Source organism: Bos indicus x Bos taurus, chromosome 10, assembly GCF_003369695.1.
Source record: "Bos indicus x Bos taurus breed Angus x Brahman F1 hybrid chromosome 10, Bos_hybrid_MaternalHap_v2.0, whole genome shotgun sequence".
Taxonomy (NCBI): Eukaryota; Metazoa; Chordata; class Mammalia; order Artiodactyla; family Bovidae; genus Bos; species Bos indicus x Bos taurus.
In genome coordinates this window covers 80,770,539-80,786,217 of record NC_040085.1, presented here as the reverse complement: position 1 = coordinate 80,786,217, position 15,679 = coordinate 80,770,539, and the positions used below count along the sequence as shown (strand labels likewise).

Here is a 15,679-nt window from a genome sequence, read left to right as displayed (position 1 = left end):
ATAACTACTATAGAAAAGATTGTGTTGACACCAGTAAAGACTGCATAGCAGAAACATAGCCAGTCTCCTTGGTAACAAAGCCTCTTCAGTGGGTTTCACTATATCATCTCAGGGCAAAATTTATTTTCTCCAGATCTTTGCTTAATTCTCTTCCTCAGCTCATGATTCCTGTGCTCCAGGAATTAGGTCTCAGCCCTAGCTGTGGTTCAGCCTCAGGAAGGAGGAGCCAGGGGGTGTAGAAACATATAAACACTTCCCTGAAAATATAATTTTTGAGTACAAAACATTCAGTATGGCTGAGGAACTGCCAGTTGGCAACACATATAGAGTCTGACAAAATGGATGCTCTACTTCACATTTATGAGTCTTCAGAAAAGAATACTACTCACCTACAACAGTGAACATATCTGAGATCATACTGGCTTTAATTTTTAGGTCCAGAGGTGCATCACTAACAGAATAAAGAAAGAAAAGAGCAATTGATAATTTTATAGGTTAAGAGAATAGCTGCCCTTAACAGCCCTCAATATAAAAGAGCTACCAAATGTCAGTGAGGAGCAACACTAAAGTACATCAAATCCATGGGGGGGAAAATCTGGGCAAAAATTCTAGACATAAAAGCCTGGTGTCAAGCTCATCCTCTGTAAGGCAGGCCCAGCTGTAAGGCGCTGACCCACTGACACTCAACCTTTTTATTCCAGAAGGTCTTGTTTGCACAGGGTCATGAACACTGCTGTATTATCACTGTGGATTTTAGAGGTTCAGATTTTTAATATGCTCTTTTATGAGCATGCCCATCATCCAAATTATTTTTTACTGCTGTGATCATCAAATCACATTCACATGCAAGAGAAGGAACTTGGGCTATCTTTGTACTTTTTTAAGACTTCATTTTCCATTCTAAACTGACCTTCTTAAGATTGTGTGCTTGCAAATTAAAGCAAAAAAAAAAAAAAACTGTAGCAAAGTACCACCAGACGATGCAGCAGGAACCCACATGGAAACAGAAACAAGAAAGCCTGAAAGCGTGGGGCCTCCCTGTGGTGATGATGAGATGCTGGCTTTGGGGTTGAGGTGTTCCCCCAGAAACCAGACTCCTCTAACCCCTTACCCTGGGGCTCTCTAATACTGTATGATGTGCATTGCCAGGAAATCTACAAAACACTGACTTAACCTAAGTGTAGGACAACATCTGAAGCATCTGTATTATCCAGCTCTACAGCTTATAATTGGGGTGAAGCCAAACTCCCATCCAACCAAGTAGTCAGTCTGTCTTTATTTGATTACTTGGCATTTTGCCAACATTTTTCATTGTTAAAAATGCAGCAGCTGGGTGGTCTCTGGCATAAATCTCTAGGGTTTTCTAGCTGTTTAGAGAAGCATATAACTAACAGAAACTCTGGTTGTAGCCACAGATAGAAGCAGAGTCTTCTCTGGTATTGGAAAATAAGTTTCTTTCCTTCTTCTAAACGACAGGTTAAAAATAATTTTTTAAAACGTCTGAAGATTTTAGACTTTAATCTTGGATAGATAACACCAGGACATGGACAGCGTAAAAGGACCAGATATTATTTACACACTCCTAGGCCCAGCTCTATACCTTTATGATATGTGTGGGTTAGAGCATGTATAAACTTTCGGTAACAAAGAAAATATATCTCGTGTATTTCTTTACCCTTAGCTGAACACCTAAAAGCTTAAAAAAAGTGTGAGAGGGAATGCAGTGGAGATAAAAATGAAAGAAGCATCCCTAGAAGCCCAATAAGACAGTAAACAGAGACTGCAAATTGACTAGTAAGACAGAGGTCCATGGTTGCAATACGGACTCTGATAATATACCACAAATCCCCCAAATTTAGAAATTCTAATCATCTCAATCTAATAAAGAAGGGGGGAAAAAAATCTCCTAGTGCCAAGAGAAATGACCAAAAAAAAAGTGTTTTAGTGTCGCTTATTGAAGGTTTGTCCTTTGCTAGTTGGTGGAACAGACTACTTACCAGGCCAAAGAAGGAGAGAGATTCACTTCCAACAACCATGGCTTCAGGGTAGAATCTATGAGCACGTCAAAGCCATAAAGTTCTAGAAACACAACATAACACAATACACAAAATCATTTTCCATGTCACAACCAAACAAAGATCTGGAAGTCAATCCAGTCAACTTCCATCAATGGCCTAGAAACTTGCTGAGTATCCAGAGACAGTAGATGCAGAAAACTTTCAAATCCAAGAGAAATTAATCAAGTTCTAGAGATAATAATGCTCCATGGTTTCTATTATCCACTCGACATTTCTGAGTTCTATACAGAAAGTTACCTGACTCTAAAAGTTAGCAAGCATGATTCTGGTGCTGTGCAGAAGGCTAAAAAAATGTCAGGAAAAGGAATGCAGCAAGTGCATCTAATATCAATGCTGCTGGGCTTGTTTTGGGTTGTTCTTCTCCACCACACTCTGAAAACAGGAAAATCTACTGAAGGCATCTCTCTAGGATCTTCCCATCACACTTTTTTAAACCAAGACCTTGCTTTCACAACCTAGGTCAAAAAAAAAAAAAAAGCACACACACACACAAAAGGCAGAAATCTATTTGTTCTGTCCCCTCTAAGGTTCCAATTCCCCTTTGAAGATAGAAAATAAAATATACCAGCCCAACATAGAAAGACAGAAGAGAAAGGAGGGGGCTAATGGCAGCCAAGCAGGACTACAACAGGTCACAAGAAGGGAAGGAGCCAAGGATCAAATTTCCTTTGCTAATTCTTGTCCCTTAAGTCCCCAACTGTTACAAAGCCAGAACCAGGAGCTGGCTCTTCTCCCGGAATGCAGGGATGAGAGGCTAACTTGGAACCTTAGCTGGCAACCTTTACTCTCATTATCATCATTAACGAGGCCCTCTCCACAGTCCTCCTCAGTATACACACATCGAATGCATCAGACTTTCCGAAGTCCCACTCATTCTCCAACATCCCACTCTGTGTCCCTCAAATAAACTGTTTGCACACACCTTCTCTGCAAGAGAAAAGACTAGCTTCCTGACAATTCGACCAGAGGTCACAGGTCACACAGCTCACACCCACGGAATACAACCAGGTATTTTCCAGAAATTCATTTTGAGGCAGATTTCTTTACTTCAAGAACTTCTCCATTTCTCAATCCTCTCAGACACACAGAAGAACAAATGGGAATTTCTAAAAAGATGATGCCAAAGACTCCTTCTGGAACATGGAAATGTGGTGCAATGGGAATCCAGGGACCCAGGCCCTCCTCACCACCCTGCCCTTCACTCCCTTTGGAGCCTGAGAGGATCATCTCTCTCCCTCATATTTATTAGCACACTCTGGCTTCCCTTATCCTCTATCAATCACCATTTGTCGATATCTGTATGCTCAGTTAATGTATAAACAGAATTCCTACTTATGCAACATAGATTCAGGTAGATATGCATTTTTAAATTCTCTCTCAGGAAAAGTTTTTCAGGAAGGAGTTAGTTTCCATAGTACTTATTTGGGATTCCATTTAATTTACAAAAATAATCACAAATTATAAGAGAGTCTGAGACAGGATTCACCCTCATGTAACTACACCAAAATCATATATTATCAAAACTTTAAAGGTGTAAAGAAAAGGAAGCTCCTTTACCTATCTTTTTTTTTTGGTAGCATACTCGTAGCTTTTATGGCCAGTACATTCTTCTGACTATTTTATCCAATCTTCAATCATTTAATAGAATATTCCCCCTTTAATTTGAGAAAAATCTTTCTGTGATACAGCACTAGTAAAGGCATTTAAGAGGAAAAAACTACAAAAACTACAAATCCATGTTAACATTACACAAGCAGAGAAAAGTACAATAGGAGTCTGATTCCAGAAAAACCTTCTCTTCAGTTTTTGAAAGCTGAAGCACAGGATTCAACTATTTCATAAACTGGTAAAATTAATAATAATAATAGCTTAAGGAACAGGACAAGAATAATGACTGATGCACATATCGATCAGATTTGCAGAATCAGCCACAAATGAACACAAATTGAACTCAGAAAAACAAGCAGTAAGACCCGTCATTTAAACACCTCACAATAAGCAGCCGACATATTTACTTAACTCTCTCTCAAATTTAGAGGCAAAGTCCAAGACTCTCAGTTGAAAGGCTGAGAAACCAGTAATGTGGAAAGTAAGAGAAAAGAAAAAAAAACAAAAAACCCAAAGAGAGACAACAGCCTTTATCAGTTCCGTTCAGTTGCTCAGTTTGTCCGACTCTCTGCGACCCCGTGGACTGCAGCACTCCAGGCTTCCCTGTCCATCGCCAACTCAGGTGAATAAAGTCCACCAGGGCCAAATGATCTCAGAATCAACTCTGAACCTAACCAACATCTGTACACACAGATGTACAGATGTGTGCCAGCATCGTAGCACACTGCAAAGCCCAGGTCACCTGAGAGGCTGGAACTGGAGGAGAGGACCGGGGTGACAAAGAGAGCACTCGTATCAGGCTTATCTCTTACAACGATCAACTCGGCTTAATCAAAACCATTTGGTTACTTGGCAGGCTACAAGAGTCCTTAGAGCAAATCTTTTAACTTAGGCTTAGTCTTTTCTCTGGACATTACAGATTTTAAAAGGTAAAAAGCATCAATAAGTTGCACGGAGAATATTAAACTTCCTCACCTTTCGATGTATGTTTTAGCAGCAGTGTCTACAATTTCAAAAATTCAGTTATCCATGATGACATACACCAGTGCTCCTGTCATTAAAAGGTGCAGGCAAACTAGGCTTCTCCAGTTCTGAGAGCTAACTTTCTTGGTTCCTCTGTGTTGTCTCCATCGTGACCGAAAAACAAGTATCTTCAAAGGACTGTTGCTACCACCTTACTCAACAATGTTTCCCCAAGAAAATTTTCCTTGGAGAGATACAGTTCCTTCAACCCCAGCCAAAACAAAACAAACTTGCAAATCTAACTGGTGCATGGTAAGAAGCAGCCTGACTCCAGATCACATTTTACATTAGCGCCCTTATCCCCCTATTTCTTCCAAGCAGTTTCTTAGAAAGCAATCTACACTTAGCCACATTCATTTCTTAAAGCCTGTTGACTCTCCCGCCCAGAGCAATTTGCTTCTGTTGCCATTCTTTAATAACCGACCGTTCTCGCTATGATCCCAAAGACTGCCTTGCTGCTTTCAGCCCAAGCACCTGAAAACTGCTGACCACCCCTTACTTATTGGAACTTTCCTCGCCCTTGGTTCCAGGACACTGCTCTCGTCTGACTGTCCTTCTTTCTCTCTGTCTTTCGTCCCTTCTCTTCTGCCCAGCTAGTTACTGGTAGGTTTGCTCAGGGTAGCATCCTCAGGTCTCTTCCCTTCTAAGTTCTAGCTCTTCTTGGCTGCTCTCATGTATTCTCATATCTGCAATTAATATTATGATGATGACATTCCAATCTCTGTCTTTAGTCAGGTGTCTCCCGGACACCAAATCCGTAAATCCAAATGCCATCCAGACAACTTCACTAGGATATCCCACAGGTACTCGACGCTCAACGAAACATAGCTCGATATCTTCTCCCAAAACTTTGTTTGGCTTCCCACTGTTCTTCACCTTGGAAAACGCCACACACTAGTCACCTGTGCTAGAGACACTGTTCACCACCTGCCAAATACAACACATTATCATATCTCTTTCTCTGTTTCTCTTTAGTCTATTTTCTATATTCCCCTTTGAGGTAAAATTTACATATTTAATGAAATGGACAGATCTTAAGTGTGCTATCTGATGAGTCTTGATACATCCATAAAACCCACATTCGTATCAACACACAGAACACTTCCATCACCCCAGAAAGATCCCTCATTCCCCTTCCTGGTAAATACCCTGCTCCCTGTCACCATACCACCAGAAACTATTATTCTTATTTGTTATACCAGGGATCAGTTTTGCCTATTCTGGAGTCTCATACAAATGGATGCATACAGGATACACTCTTTTGAGTCTGACTTTTCTCATTTAGTATGCTTTTGAGGTTCATCCATCTATCATTATTTCTTATTTGAAGACAGGTTTACTGAGGTGTAATTTACACACAATAAAGTTCACCCTTCTGAATTATAGTTTGATGAATTTTGACAAATGTATGGTCACTCGCCATCACCAACATGTAGAACAATTCTATCACAACTGTTCCCTTTGTCCCTTTGCAGTCAATGCTCTCTCCCGGTCCACTGGCAATCATGATCTGATTTCTGCCTTTTCCAAAAGTCAAATAAACGGAATCACAAAGTACGTGGCCTTCTGAGAGTGGCTTCTTTCACTTAGCACTGGGCGTGTGAGATTTATCTACATCATCACACATGTCAATACAGTAATTCATTCCTTTTACTGCTCAGTAGTATTCCATTTTATAGACCACAATTTGTATATCTATTCAACGGCTGATAGACATCTGGGCTGCTTCCAATTTTTGGCGATTATAAATAAAACTGCTACGCACATTCGTGTAAAGCTATTTGCATGAGCATATGGTTTCACTTTTCTTGGGTAGATACCTAGGAATGGGAGTGCTGGGTCATGTGGCTAAGTGTATACTGTCACTGTGTTCCTCCTACTGCCCATCGTTTCCCTAGCACTAGTCTCTCCCTATTGTAGTCTATTCTCCACATGGCCATCAGAATTATGTTCTAAGACACAAATCTAACAGTCAGATGGAAAGACAGGCAGTGAATCGGCCCAGCAACAGACTCTAATGTCAGGCTGGTTCCTGGAGGACTATAGTCATTTCATGGGGCTTTCTGGGCGGCTCAGCAGTAAAGAATCCATCTACAGTGCAGGAGGATCCAGGAGACACTGGTTCAATCCCTGCGTTGGGAAGATCCCCTGGAGGACGGCATGGCAACCCACTCGAGTATTCTTGCCTGGAGAATCCCAAGGACAAAGGAGCCTGGCGGGCTACAGTCCACAGGGTCGCAAAGAATCGAACATGACTGAAGCGACTGAACTACAACACAATAATGTTATACAGTATTCCCTCTGTTATAATTCTGTCATACAAAGCTATAGGTCAAGTCATAATAAAAGTTAAAGGAAAAATAGTAATCCTGTTTTTCCACTGCTCAAAAAACTCCATAGCTGTCTATTGTCTACAGGATGAATTTATACATGCCAGTGCTTTATAAGGAGCAGGAAATGGCAACCCACTCCAATATTCTTGCCAGGACAATGCCATGGACAGAGAAGCCTGGAGGGCTACAGTCCATGGGGTCGCAAAGAGTCGGACAGGACTGAGTGACTGAGCGCAGTGCTTCACAAAGCGGCCTTAAACTACTTCTACAACCTTGTCTCTCACCACCTAATCCAACTCAGGCTACATCTAGTCACACTGAACTTTTCATTTCAAAACATGCCACTTCCTGTCCTGACACTGCATTTTGCATGTCATATTCCCTCTGCTAGGGATGGCCTTCTCTGGCTCCCCGAGGCATAGAGCTGGTAACTCCTTGTATATTCCAAGGGCACCTGAATCACTCTACTACTTGCCCTGAAATGTGTCATTTCATTTCTGCTTATCTCCACCACTTGAGGGCAGAGGTCATGTCTCATTCACTGCTCTATATCAAACAGCCTGTACTATACAAAGCACACAGGAAGCAATCAAGAAATAATGATTTAAAAAAAAGAAGAAAAAAAAATTTTTTAATGTAAAACACTACAATTTTTGAGAAAGACAAAATAATTTGCAGCTACTTCCTAAAAATAACCCTAACCAGAAGACTTAATACTCATAATAAAGTCACCAATTACAAAGAAATAGGAGAAATTCTAATTAAGATTTTTACATATTAAGGAGAAATTTAATAAAAAGAGGCATAGAATGGGAGGAGGAAAAAAAAGATTTAACAGAGAAAATAACAGTGCATCCAAGTCCTAAGAAGATTACTAAACATGTCATACCATTAGTTCTGGAAATCAACCTATTAACACTCCCCAGAAAAAAAGTCCTAGCTGAAGTTGTAATCTTTGAAATTGGAAAGTGCTGACATTAGCCAGTGCTCGCTGTCAGTCAAATGCTATTGTATAAAGGAAATTCTTTTCACCTTGCTTTGGATTGGAATTAAAAATCTAAGAAGGAAGACTCTATCTGGGGTCCAGCAGGAAAATTTGGGGGAAAAAAAAAACATACGAAAATCCCACAGAAAAATGAACTAAATAAAAGAAAAAGCCCAGAGCCAATTTGTTACCTAGTCCAATAAATCAACATGGTATCTGGCTACCATATGTAAAGGTGGACTTGAAGGGAGTATCTAGAAGGTGGTGTAGTGGTAAAGAATCTGCCTGCCAATGTAGGAGATGCAAGAGATGCAGGTTTGATCCCTGGGTTGGGAAGATCCCCTGGAGTAGGAAATGGTAGGCCATTCCAGTATTCTTGCCTGGAAAATTCCATGGACAAAGAAGCCTGGCGGGCAACAGTCCACAGGGTCACAAACAGCTGGACGCGACTGAGCACGCACGCACGTACACACGCACTGCTGATTAGAACAGAAAGAGGCCTTTTTTAGGCCTGATCTGCTAAAAAGGATGATATCATTTTTCCTGAGATCTCGTTACAGGAGAGCAGAGGGAGAATCCAGGATATGAGGCGTGCCAAAAATGGCTGGACGCACCAGAACTTGTATTTATGTGGGTGGAGAGTGAGCCAGAGAGACCTGGCTTTCAAACTTGGCTTTGCCATTTATTAACAGCATGACCTGGGACAAATTATTTAACCTCTCTGAATCTTTTTTCCTTGTCTATAAAACATGAGTAATAAATACCAACAAAACTGTTATGAGGACTAAAGGAAATAGCCAACGAAGTGTGCCTGACAAACAGTAGGTACTTTCTTTTAAGTTCCTTCTACAGTAAACTTCCCTTCCCATCTAAACAGAAGCATTCAATTAGCCAGAAAAGAAAATTATCTCAAAAAGTGAACTGTTTGATGACTTTCATTATTTTTTTTATTGGTCAAGTAGTTTACATTATAAAATGTATGCTGCCCACTGTCAGTCCTTCAGCAAATATTTATGAACAGCCCTACTTTAAGAATGTCAGCTTAGGGGTTTCCCTGGTAGTCCAGTGGTTAAAAAAATCTGCCTTGCAATGCAGGGGACATGGGTTTGATCCCTGGTCCGGGAAGATCCCACATGCCGCAGAGTAACTTAAGTCTGTGAGTCACAACTACCGAGCCTGCCCATCTAGAGCCTATGCTCATCAACAAGAGAAGCCCACCCACTGCAACTAGAGAAAGCCCAAGCAGCAATGAAGACCCAGTGCAGCCAAAAAATAAATAAATTTTGGAAAAGAAAAAAAAAAAGAACGTCAGCATAATTACCCTGTGAAATAGTCTTAAACAATATCAATAAAAGGCCAAACCAGCATACATTCCACAAAATAGGGTATATTGAACATGGCGGTGGTGGTTTAGTCGCTAAGTCATGTCTGACTCTTGTGATACCATGGATTGTAGCCTGCCAGCTTCCTCTGTCCATGGGATTCTCCAGGAGAGAATACTGCAGTGGGTTGCCATTTCCTTCTCCAGAGGATCTTCCCCACTCAGGAACTGAACTCAGGTCTCCTGCATTGCAGGCAGATTCTTTACCGACTGAGCTATGAGGGAAGTCCTTATATTGAGCACAGTTAGTCCTGAACAAGGAAATCACCAGTCTCTGACCTAAATGAGGCCAGTCTGATCAATTTCACAAGTGGCAGAACAGCTGGTTCATACGCTCTTGGGCTAGAGAGGACCGGGGTCATAGCTTGTTACTTCAGCCATCCTCATACACACAGATGAAACCACTGTCAGCAGCAGCATCTTTAAAGGATAGCTAACATCCTGTTGTTCTTGGCTGCTTTTCTCCAACTGCTCAAAAAAAAATTAAAAAAAAAAAAGCTGTTCTCATAGCCAGTTATCTCACATTGCCAATTTCCTAAGCATATTTAAAGGGTTGTTGTTTGTAGCATATATTTCACATGGTACCACATTTTCAAAATCTTAAATGCAGCAAATATTAAGACTGTCAAAAGTTTGTTTTATTGGGAGAGGCATCAAAAATCTATTGACCATTAGCCCTATGACCAAGATGACTTGATTGCCAAAACTCCTCTTCTGACCCCTTTTCTCTTAAACTGTCTCTTTCATTTGAGTTCTCCAATTCACTAGCTCCAGGGGGAAGGGACTTAATTTCTCAGGGCCCCAATTTCTTTATTCAGACTAATTATTCTCTGAGGTCCTTTCCAGATGTACAAATTTATTAAAAGGCACCAAGTGGCTAAGTTTCTGGGAGCTTATGAAGGTTCCTAGGTCTACTTTTAAATACTATTAACACAATGCAGGTATTTGTGTATGTTGTCTCATGTAAAATTTGGTTTGATTAAACCACCACCTTATCATCTACACCTTGAACACAGCAGGAACTGAGAAAAGTTACCAGCATAAGAAAACAAAGGAACAGGAATATTGAAGATACCTGGAAACATTGTTGGACACTACAGTCATAGGCCAGAGACACTTAGATACTAATGGAGTGCTCTTGGCAAGGAATCACATAATGCGGAAGGGCAGAAACAACCACCCAAAGAATATAGTGAACCCCATCACCCGACTATTGGCTTCCTCTAAAACACCAATGCCCTGTTCAAGCCAAATTCTTCTGGGAAGCTCTCAATTCCTGTTTACTCTAAAACAAATGAAAAAGAGAAGGAGAAAAAAAAACCCAGATTATTCCTTGTAACTTAAACCCCAGGGGAGGTTGGGAACCAGTGGGAGGCAAAGAGATTCACACAAATACACACACGTATACAAAATCACTTCTGATGGGGGGAGGTTAATAAGGCACACAAAATCCCAGGGCTGACAGGAAGTGGAATTAGAACCACAAAAGCCAAGAAGACAGTCAACAGTTTAAAAAACTCCAGATGCACCCAGTTTATTAAAACTGAACACAAGCAGGGAGCCAGGAAGGAGACCCATGGCTGATGAAATAGTCTTACAGGGTATTTCACTGAGTCAGAGAAAGTCACTGCTCATTTCTCATCAGAACTTCTAATGCCATTAAAATCAAGAAATTCTTAAGCTTCCAAAAGGCAATCAGGTAATGAAATAAAATAGAAAACATTCAGAAGAGCTTTTGATGATTTCTAGAACCAAGATTTTCACAATAAGAGCTACTAGAAATTTACTCTTATAGAAAAGCCACATAGATATGGAAAAGAAATACTTATTTTTTTAATCTAATAAGGTGTTTGCAGTTGGAATTATATTTCCCATGCCCCCTCCTGAAAAAGAATGCAATAATTTCTAGGAGCTCTAAGTCCTGACTACATCAGATCCATTGGGCCACCACAAGGCAATTAAAGCAAAGAACCAATCATTCATTCAACAAACATTTTCCAGACATCCTCCAATAGCAAAAAAATGCTGCTGTGCACAAAAGGAGCAACAGCAAGGGAGACATTGTTGCCATCTTCAGGGAGACAGACACATAAAGGAGAAGCAGAGGACATGAAGGGGCTCCTGAAGACTGAACAGAAGACTGGGGTCAGGGAGGCTAATTGTGGTGGGAAGACTTAGGAAAACATCACCAAAGAAGTGATACTTGACTTCATCTTGAAAGAAGTCAGGTAAAGTAACAAGAGAAAGATATTTCATCTTTCATCATCTTTCATCATTCATTTCATCTTTTGTCATCTTTCAGGTAAAGTAACAGGAGAAAGATATTTCCGGCATAGGATAAAAGCAGGTGCAAGGCAGAGGGTGAGGAGAGGAGCCACAAAGGCCAGGGAGAGGGTAAAAGATTTGGTTCAGCAGAAGCGGAGACGGAGGGGAAGGGGAGACATGGGGACTACTAAGACGCTAAGCTCGGCAGCTACTGATAGGAAGAGAACACAGAGGAACACATACAGAGCAGCATGAGCAGGGAGGGCGCTTGGCTGGGCCAGGATTTCTGGAGGGAGCACGTCAAGTCGAGTCTCAAGATACAAACAGGAGTGTGCAGGGCCAACAGGAGGGGCATCTTCTAGCTGGACAGTGGCACTTATGCAGAGGCCCAAGGGAACGGAGTACGCGGGGACCCCATTGGCTTCTGAGGTGTAAGCGGGGAAATGATACTCCAGAAAAGTCAGCTGGAGTCAGATCCTTAGAGACTTCAAAGCTCTACTAAGTTTCTATTCGTAAGTTAGGTCTGCTGCTGCTGCTAAGTCGCTTCAGTCGTGTCCGACTCTGTGCGACCCCATAGACGGCAGCCCACCAGGCTCCCCCGTTCCTGGGATTCTCCAGGCAAGAACACTGGAGTGGGTCGCCATTTCCTTCTCCAATGCATGAAAGTGAAAAGTGAAAGTGAAGTCGCTCAGTCATGTCTGACTCTTAGCAACCCCAAGGACTGCAGCCCACCAGGCTCCTCTGTCCATGGGATTTTCCAGGCAAGAGTACTGAAGTGGGCTGCCATTGTCTAGGGAGCCGCTAAAGGATTTTAGGAGACACGAACATATTTGCATTTTAAAAGAGATACACAGACATCGTAACCTCTTCTTTTCCTATATAATTTTAGGTCCTAGTTTATCCACCATCTTCTATTCAGAGTCTCAATTTGTATTCCCTTTGTTGAATGCCCCTCAAGTACAGACTGCTATGATAATCTAATATTAAAGAGATCAAGAATTATAATGCCTAATTATAAAAATAACAAAAAAACATTTTTATGGAGTACATTAAGGGCTGATAAGTGCCATGTCATCTCATTCGATCTCAGGGTATTCTCAGAAGGTAGGTACCCTCATTATTGCCGTTTTACAGTCGAGGAAACAGGATTAGAGTAATTTGCTGAAAATCAGGAGTGTAGATGAGTCTCAAACTCAGTCTGTCAGGCTCTAACACGCGTGTTCTTTAGTTGTCTGGTATCCTGCCTCTGGAGCAAGCTGGGGCTCTCACAGTCTTACTACTGTATTCCTTTAATTATCCGCCCCATCAATGAGCCTCCTGTGTTTGACTAACGCAGCCTGCCACCTGCTGAAAGTCTGTGTGACTGCACAGACACTCGTACCAGCCTTCACCAAGGAGTCACAGCCGCACAGACAGCAAATGGGTGCAGGCACCCGCAGTGCCACAGTCACAGCTAGAGGGTCAGTGGGCAGCAGGCTCCCCGTCTGGCAGTTGTGAACTGCTTCCTGCTCCTTCTCTGTGCAATCAGGGAATTAAGGGTGGGAGGGGAGGGGTGGAGGAGGAGAAAGGGAAGAAAGAAGAGGTGGGGTGGGGTGGGGTGGGGGGGAACTCACTAGAAAGAAGACTGAAACAAAGAGGAGGAGTCATTGGAAAATGGGAGAAAGTACATACTGGTACCAGCCAGAGCTTCTTGGAACAGTTCCCAGTCTGGCTGCCAAAGAGCTCTGGAATATATTTGTTAGAGCTGGATTCCTGTACAGTCCGTTGCAGACTTTTTCTGATTGCACTCTGACAAAGAGACCCACACTCTTAGTTCCAATCCCCGCTTCCCACACAGAAAGCTGGTTAGTCCTCAGGGGACCTCCAACTAAGCTCACCACTGGCCTCTTCATATGCTACGTGAGTTTAGAAAAGAAACAAAAGTCCACCACATACCTTTGACTCCTGTAGAATCACTAAGCCTCTCTACCCCAGGATCCCATCCCAACTTCCCGAGCCCCTTTTCACAAAATACGTTAAGCTTCTTGAGTCTTCTTACCAAAACAACTGCTCCGATGAGGAACAAAGGTTTTACAGGCTGTGGCAATAGCTAGTTCAGCAGAGATTATAGTCTTAATGATCAGGTCCTCTACATGGGCCATCAGTGCTACAGAGGAAAAAAAAAAAACACAAAACACTATAATGCATGGATTAGGACTGGATTCCAGAACACAGTATAATTATAAAAGCACACGTGCTCATTCAAAGAAGTCTTCACGTGGCATGTGAATGGTGCTCCATGTGAATGGTGCTCCAGGACAAGGCATGTATGTGAACAGAGGGATGCAGGCAGGAATGGAGGTCCTGGGGGAGGCACTCAAGTGGCCTCCAACGACAAGAGACAGACTGGAAAAGGAGCCTTCCCCTCTTCTTCTTCTCCTCCTCGCGCCCTGCCCTTTGTGGACTGAACCAGGCCTGCAGGCACAGGTTCTCATTCTGCTCAAGGCTCAGTGATAGTGTCCACTTTGATTCAGAGCCCTTGTACTCAAACTTGACCCCGTCCATTCACTAATTCAACAACATGAATGAGAGAGACTGCCTGAGGAAAATCTGAACTCAGGGCCAATGCAGAGGTAGGACAATTTGTTATACCAATCTAAAAAGCTGACCGTAGTTTAGTGAGAGCACTTTGATAGTCAAGAAGGACAAACTCACTAAAGACTAAGGAAAAAGTTGTCTTCCAAACTAGAAACAAGAAAAGGGATTTGGGGAGCCACGATAAGTAAGCCCGTTGTTCTCTGTCTTGTAAAGGGCAGGAAAAATTAGCACTAAGAACCATGATCCCATTAGACATCTCAGCGACACTTTCAGAAGTAGAGAGAAAGACTCCTGGTAAGAGGCAATAGTGCCGTGACGCAAGAAGCGAAGTCAGGAAGGAACAGGCCCGGCACTCACCAGTTGTGTCTCTGCCTTCTTGTTTCAGATACCGGAGCATAGCACTCATGCTCCACTTGTTCCCATAATCCTCCACTTCCGGGTCATCACAGCTAAAACAGATTCATGGATCAAGGTCACAGAGGCAACTAGGCCTGCCTCTAGAAATAAGAGTTTCCAAATAGTCTTTAGAAAAATCTTCCCTTTGCTGACTTCCATTCACCCATTTTTTTTTTTCTTGGTGCTTTTTTGTCATATCTGCCTTTGTACCAGTTTCTTTTATCGAAATGAAAATGCATATATTAACAGCTCACCTTAATGAAGGAGGTTGGGGAAAAAGAAGGCAAAATCCTCCTTAACTAAACATGATGCATCATGAATGAGTAGAACAAATTTGCGACTGTGAACAAATTTAAGAATGGTCACAATGCATTGATAGACTGAAATGGTTTGGGATACTAACTGGCCTTTGAGGTAAATGTCACACGTGCCCACAAAACCACCTCTCATGCCATTTTCAGACCAGAACTGAGTCTCTTGGCTAGTGAGCTAATCTTGTGTAGCATTTTAATGAGCTAACCCTGAACAGAACCGTGTTGGCATCTGAAGCAAGCTCCCTTCTGTCAAGTGGTAGACATGGCTTTTTTGGGGATACCTTTTGAGGTATCACCCAAGGGAAAACTCTCCAGGGCGACACCTGAAGCAATGAAGTACAGCCACAAACAGGGTACATTCCCAGACTGCTGGAAGGGTTTTGCAATCTGAAACCTGTATTTACAGCTGCCCCCTTATTCCCCACCACCAGCCCTCAACCTACCAGTTGCATCTTTGCCCATCTTCCAAAGTCCAGGATACTGTACCTTCTACCAATTCCAAACACCGGCCACAGGACACTCAATGAAATCTATACAGCTCTGGCAACTATGCCATCACTTCCAGATTCCTTTCTTTCTTTCCTTGGACCTTCTAGGGACCTATTTTTAGTCTCAGTAGAAAGTAACTGTTTGGGTTTCTTTTTTATTTTTCCACTTTCTGGCAAAATTATCAGGATGAAAGAAAACAGAGCAGAAAGAATATTTCCACACAGCTGGGC

At 42.1% G+C, this 15,679-nt stretch overlaps 1 protein-coding gene across 15 annotated transcripts in view; it reads right to left on the bottom strand.

The window, feature by feature from the left end:
• Positions 1 to 15,679, bottom strand: part of TTLL5 (tubulin tyrosine ligase like 5) — a 317,823-nt gene that overhangs the window by 250,338 nt on the left and 51,806 nt on the right. For all 15 annotated transcript variants that reach the window (XM_027552476.1, XM_027552486.1, XM_027552477.1 and 12 more), the window contains exons 11-14: positions 14,608 to 14,699; positions 13,712 to 13,819; positions 1,998 to 2,079; positions 390 to 451 (exon numbers count right to left, since the gene is read on the bottom strand). In XM_027552476.1, coding sequence (XP_027408277.1) covers positions 390 to 451; positions 1,998 to 2,079; positions 13,712 to 13,819; positions 14,608 to 14,699 — 344 coding nt within the window. The remainder of the gene's footprint in view (positions 1 to 389; positions 452 to 1,997; positions 2,080 to 13,711; positions 13,820 to 14,607; positions 14,700 to 15,679) is intronic.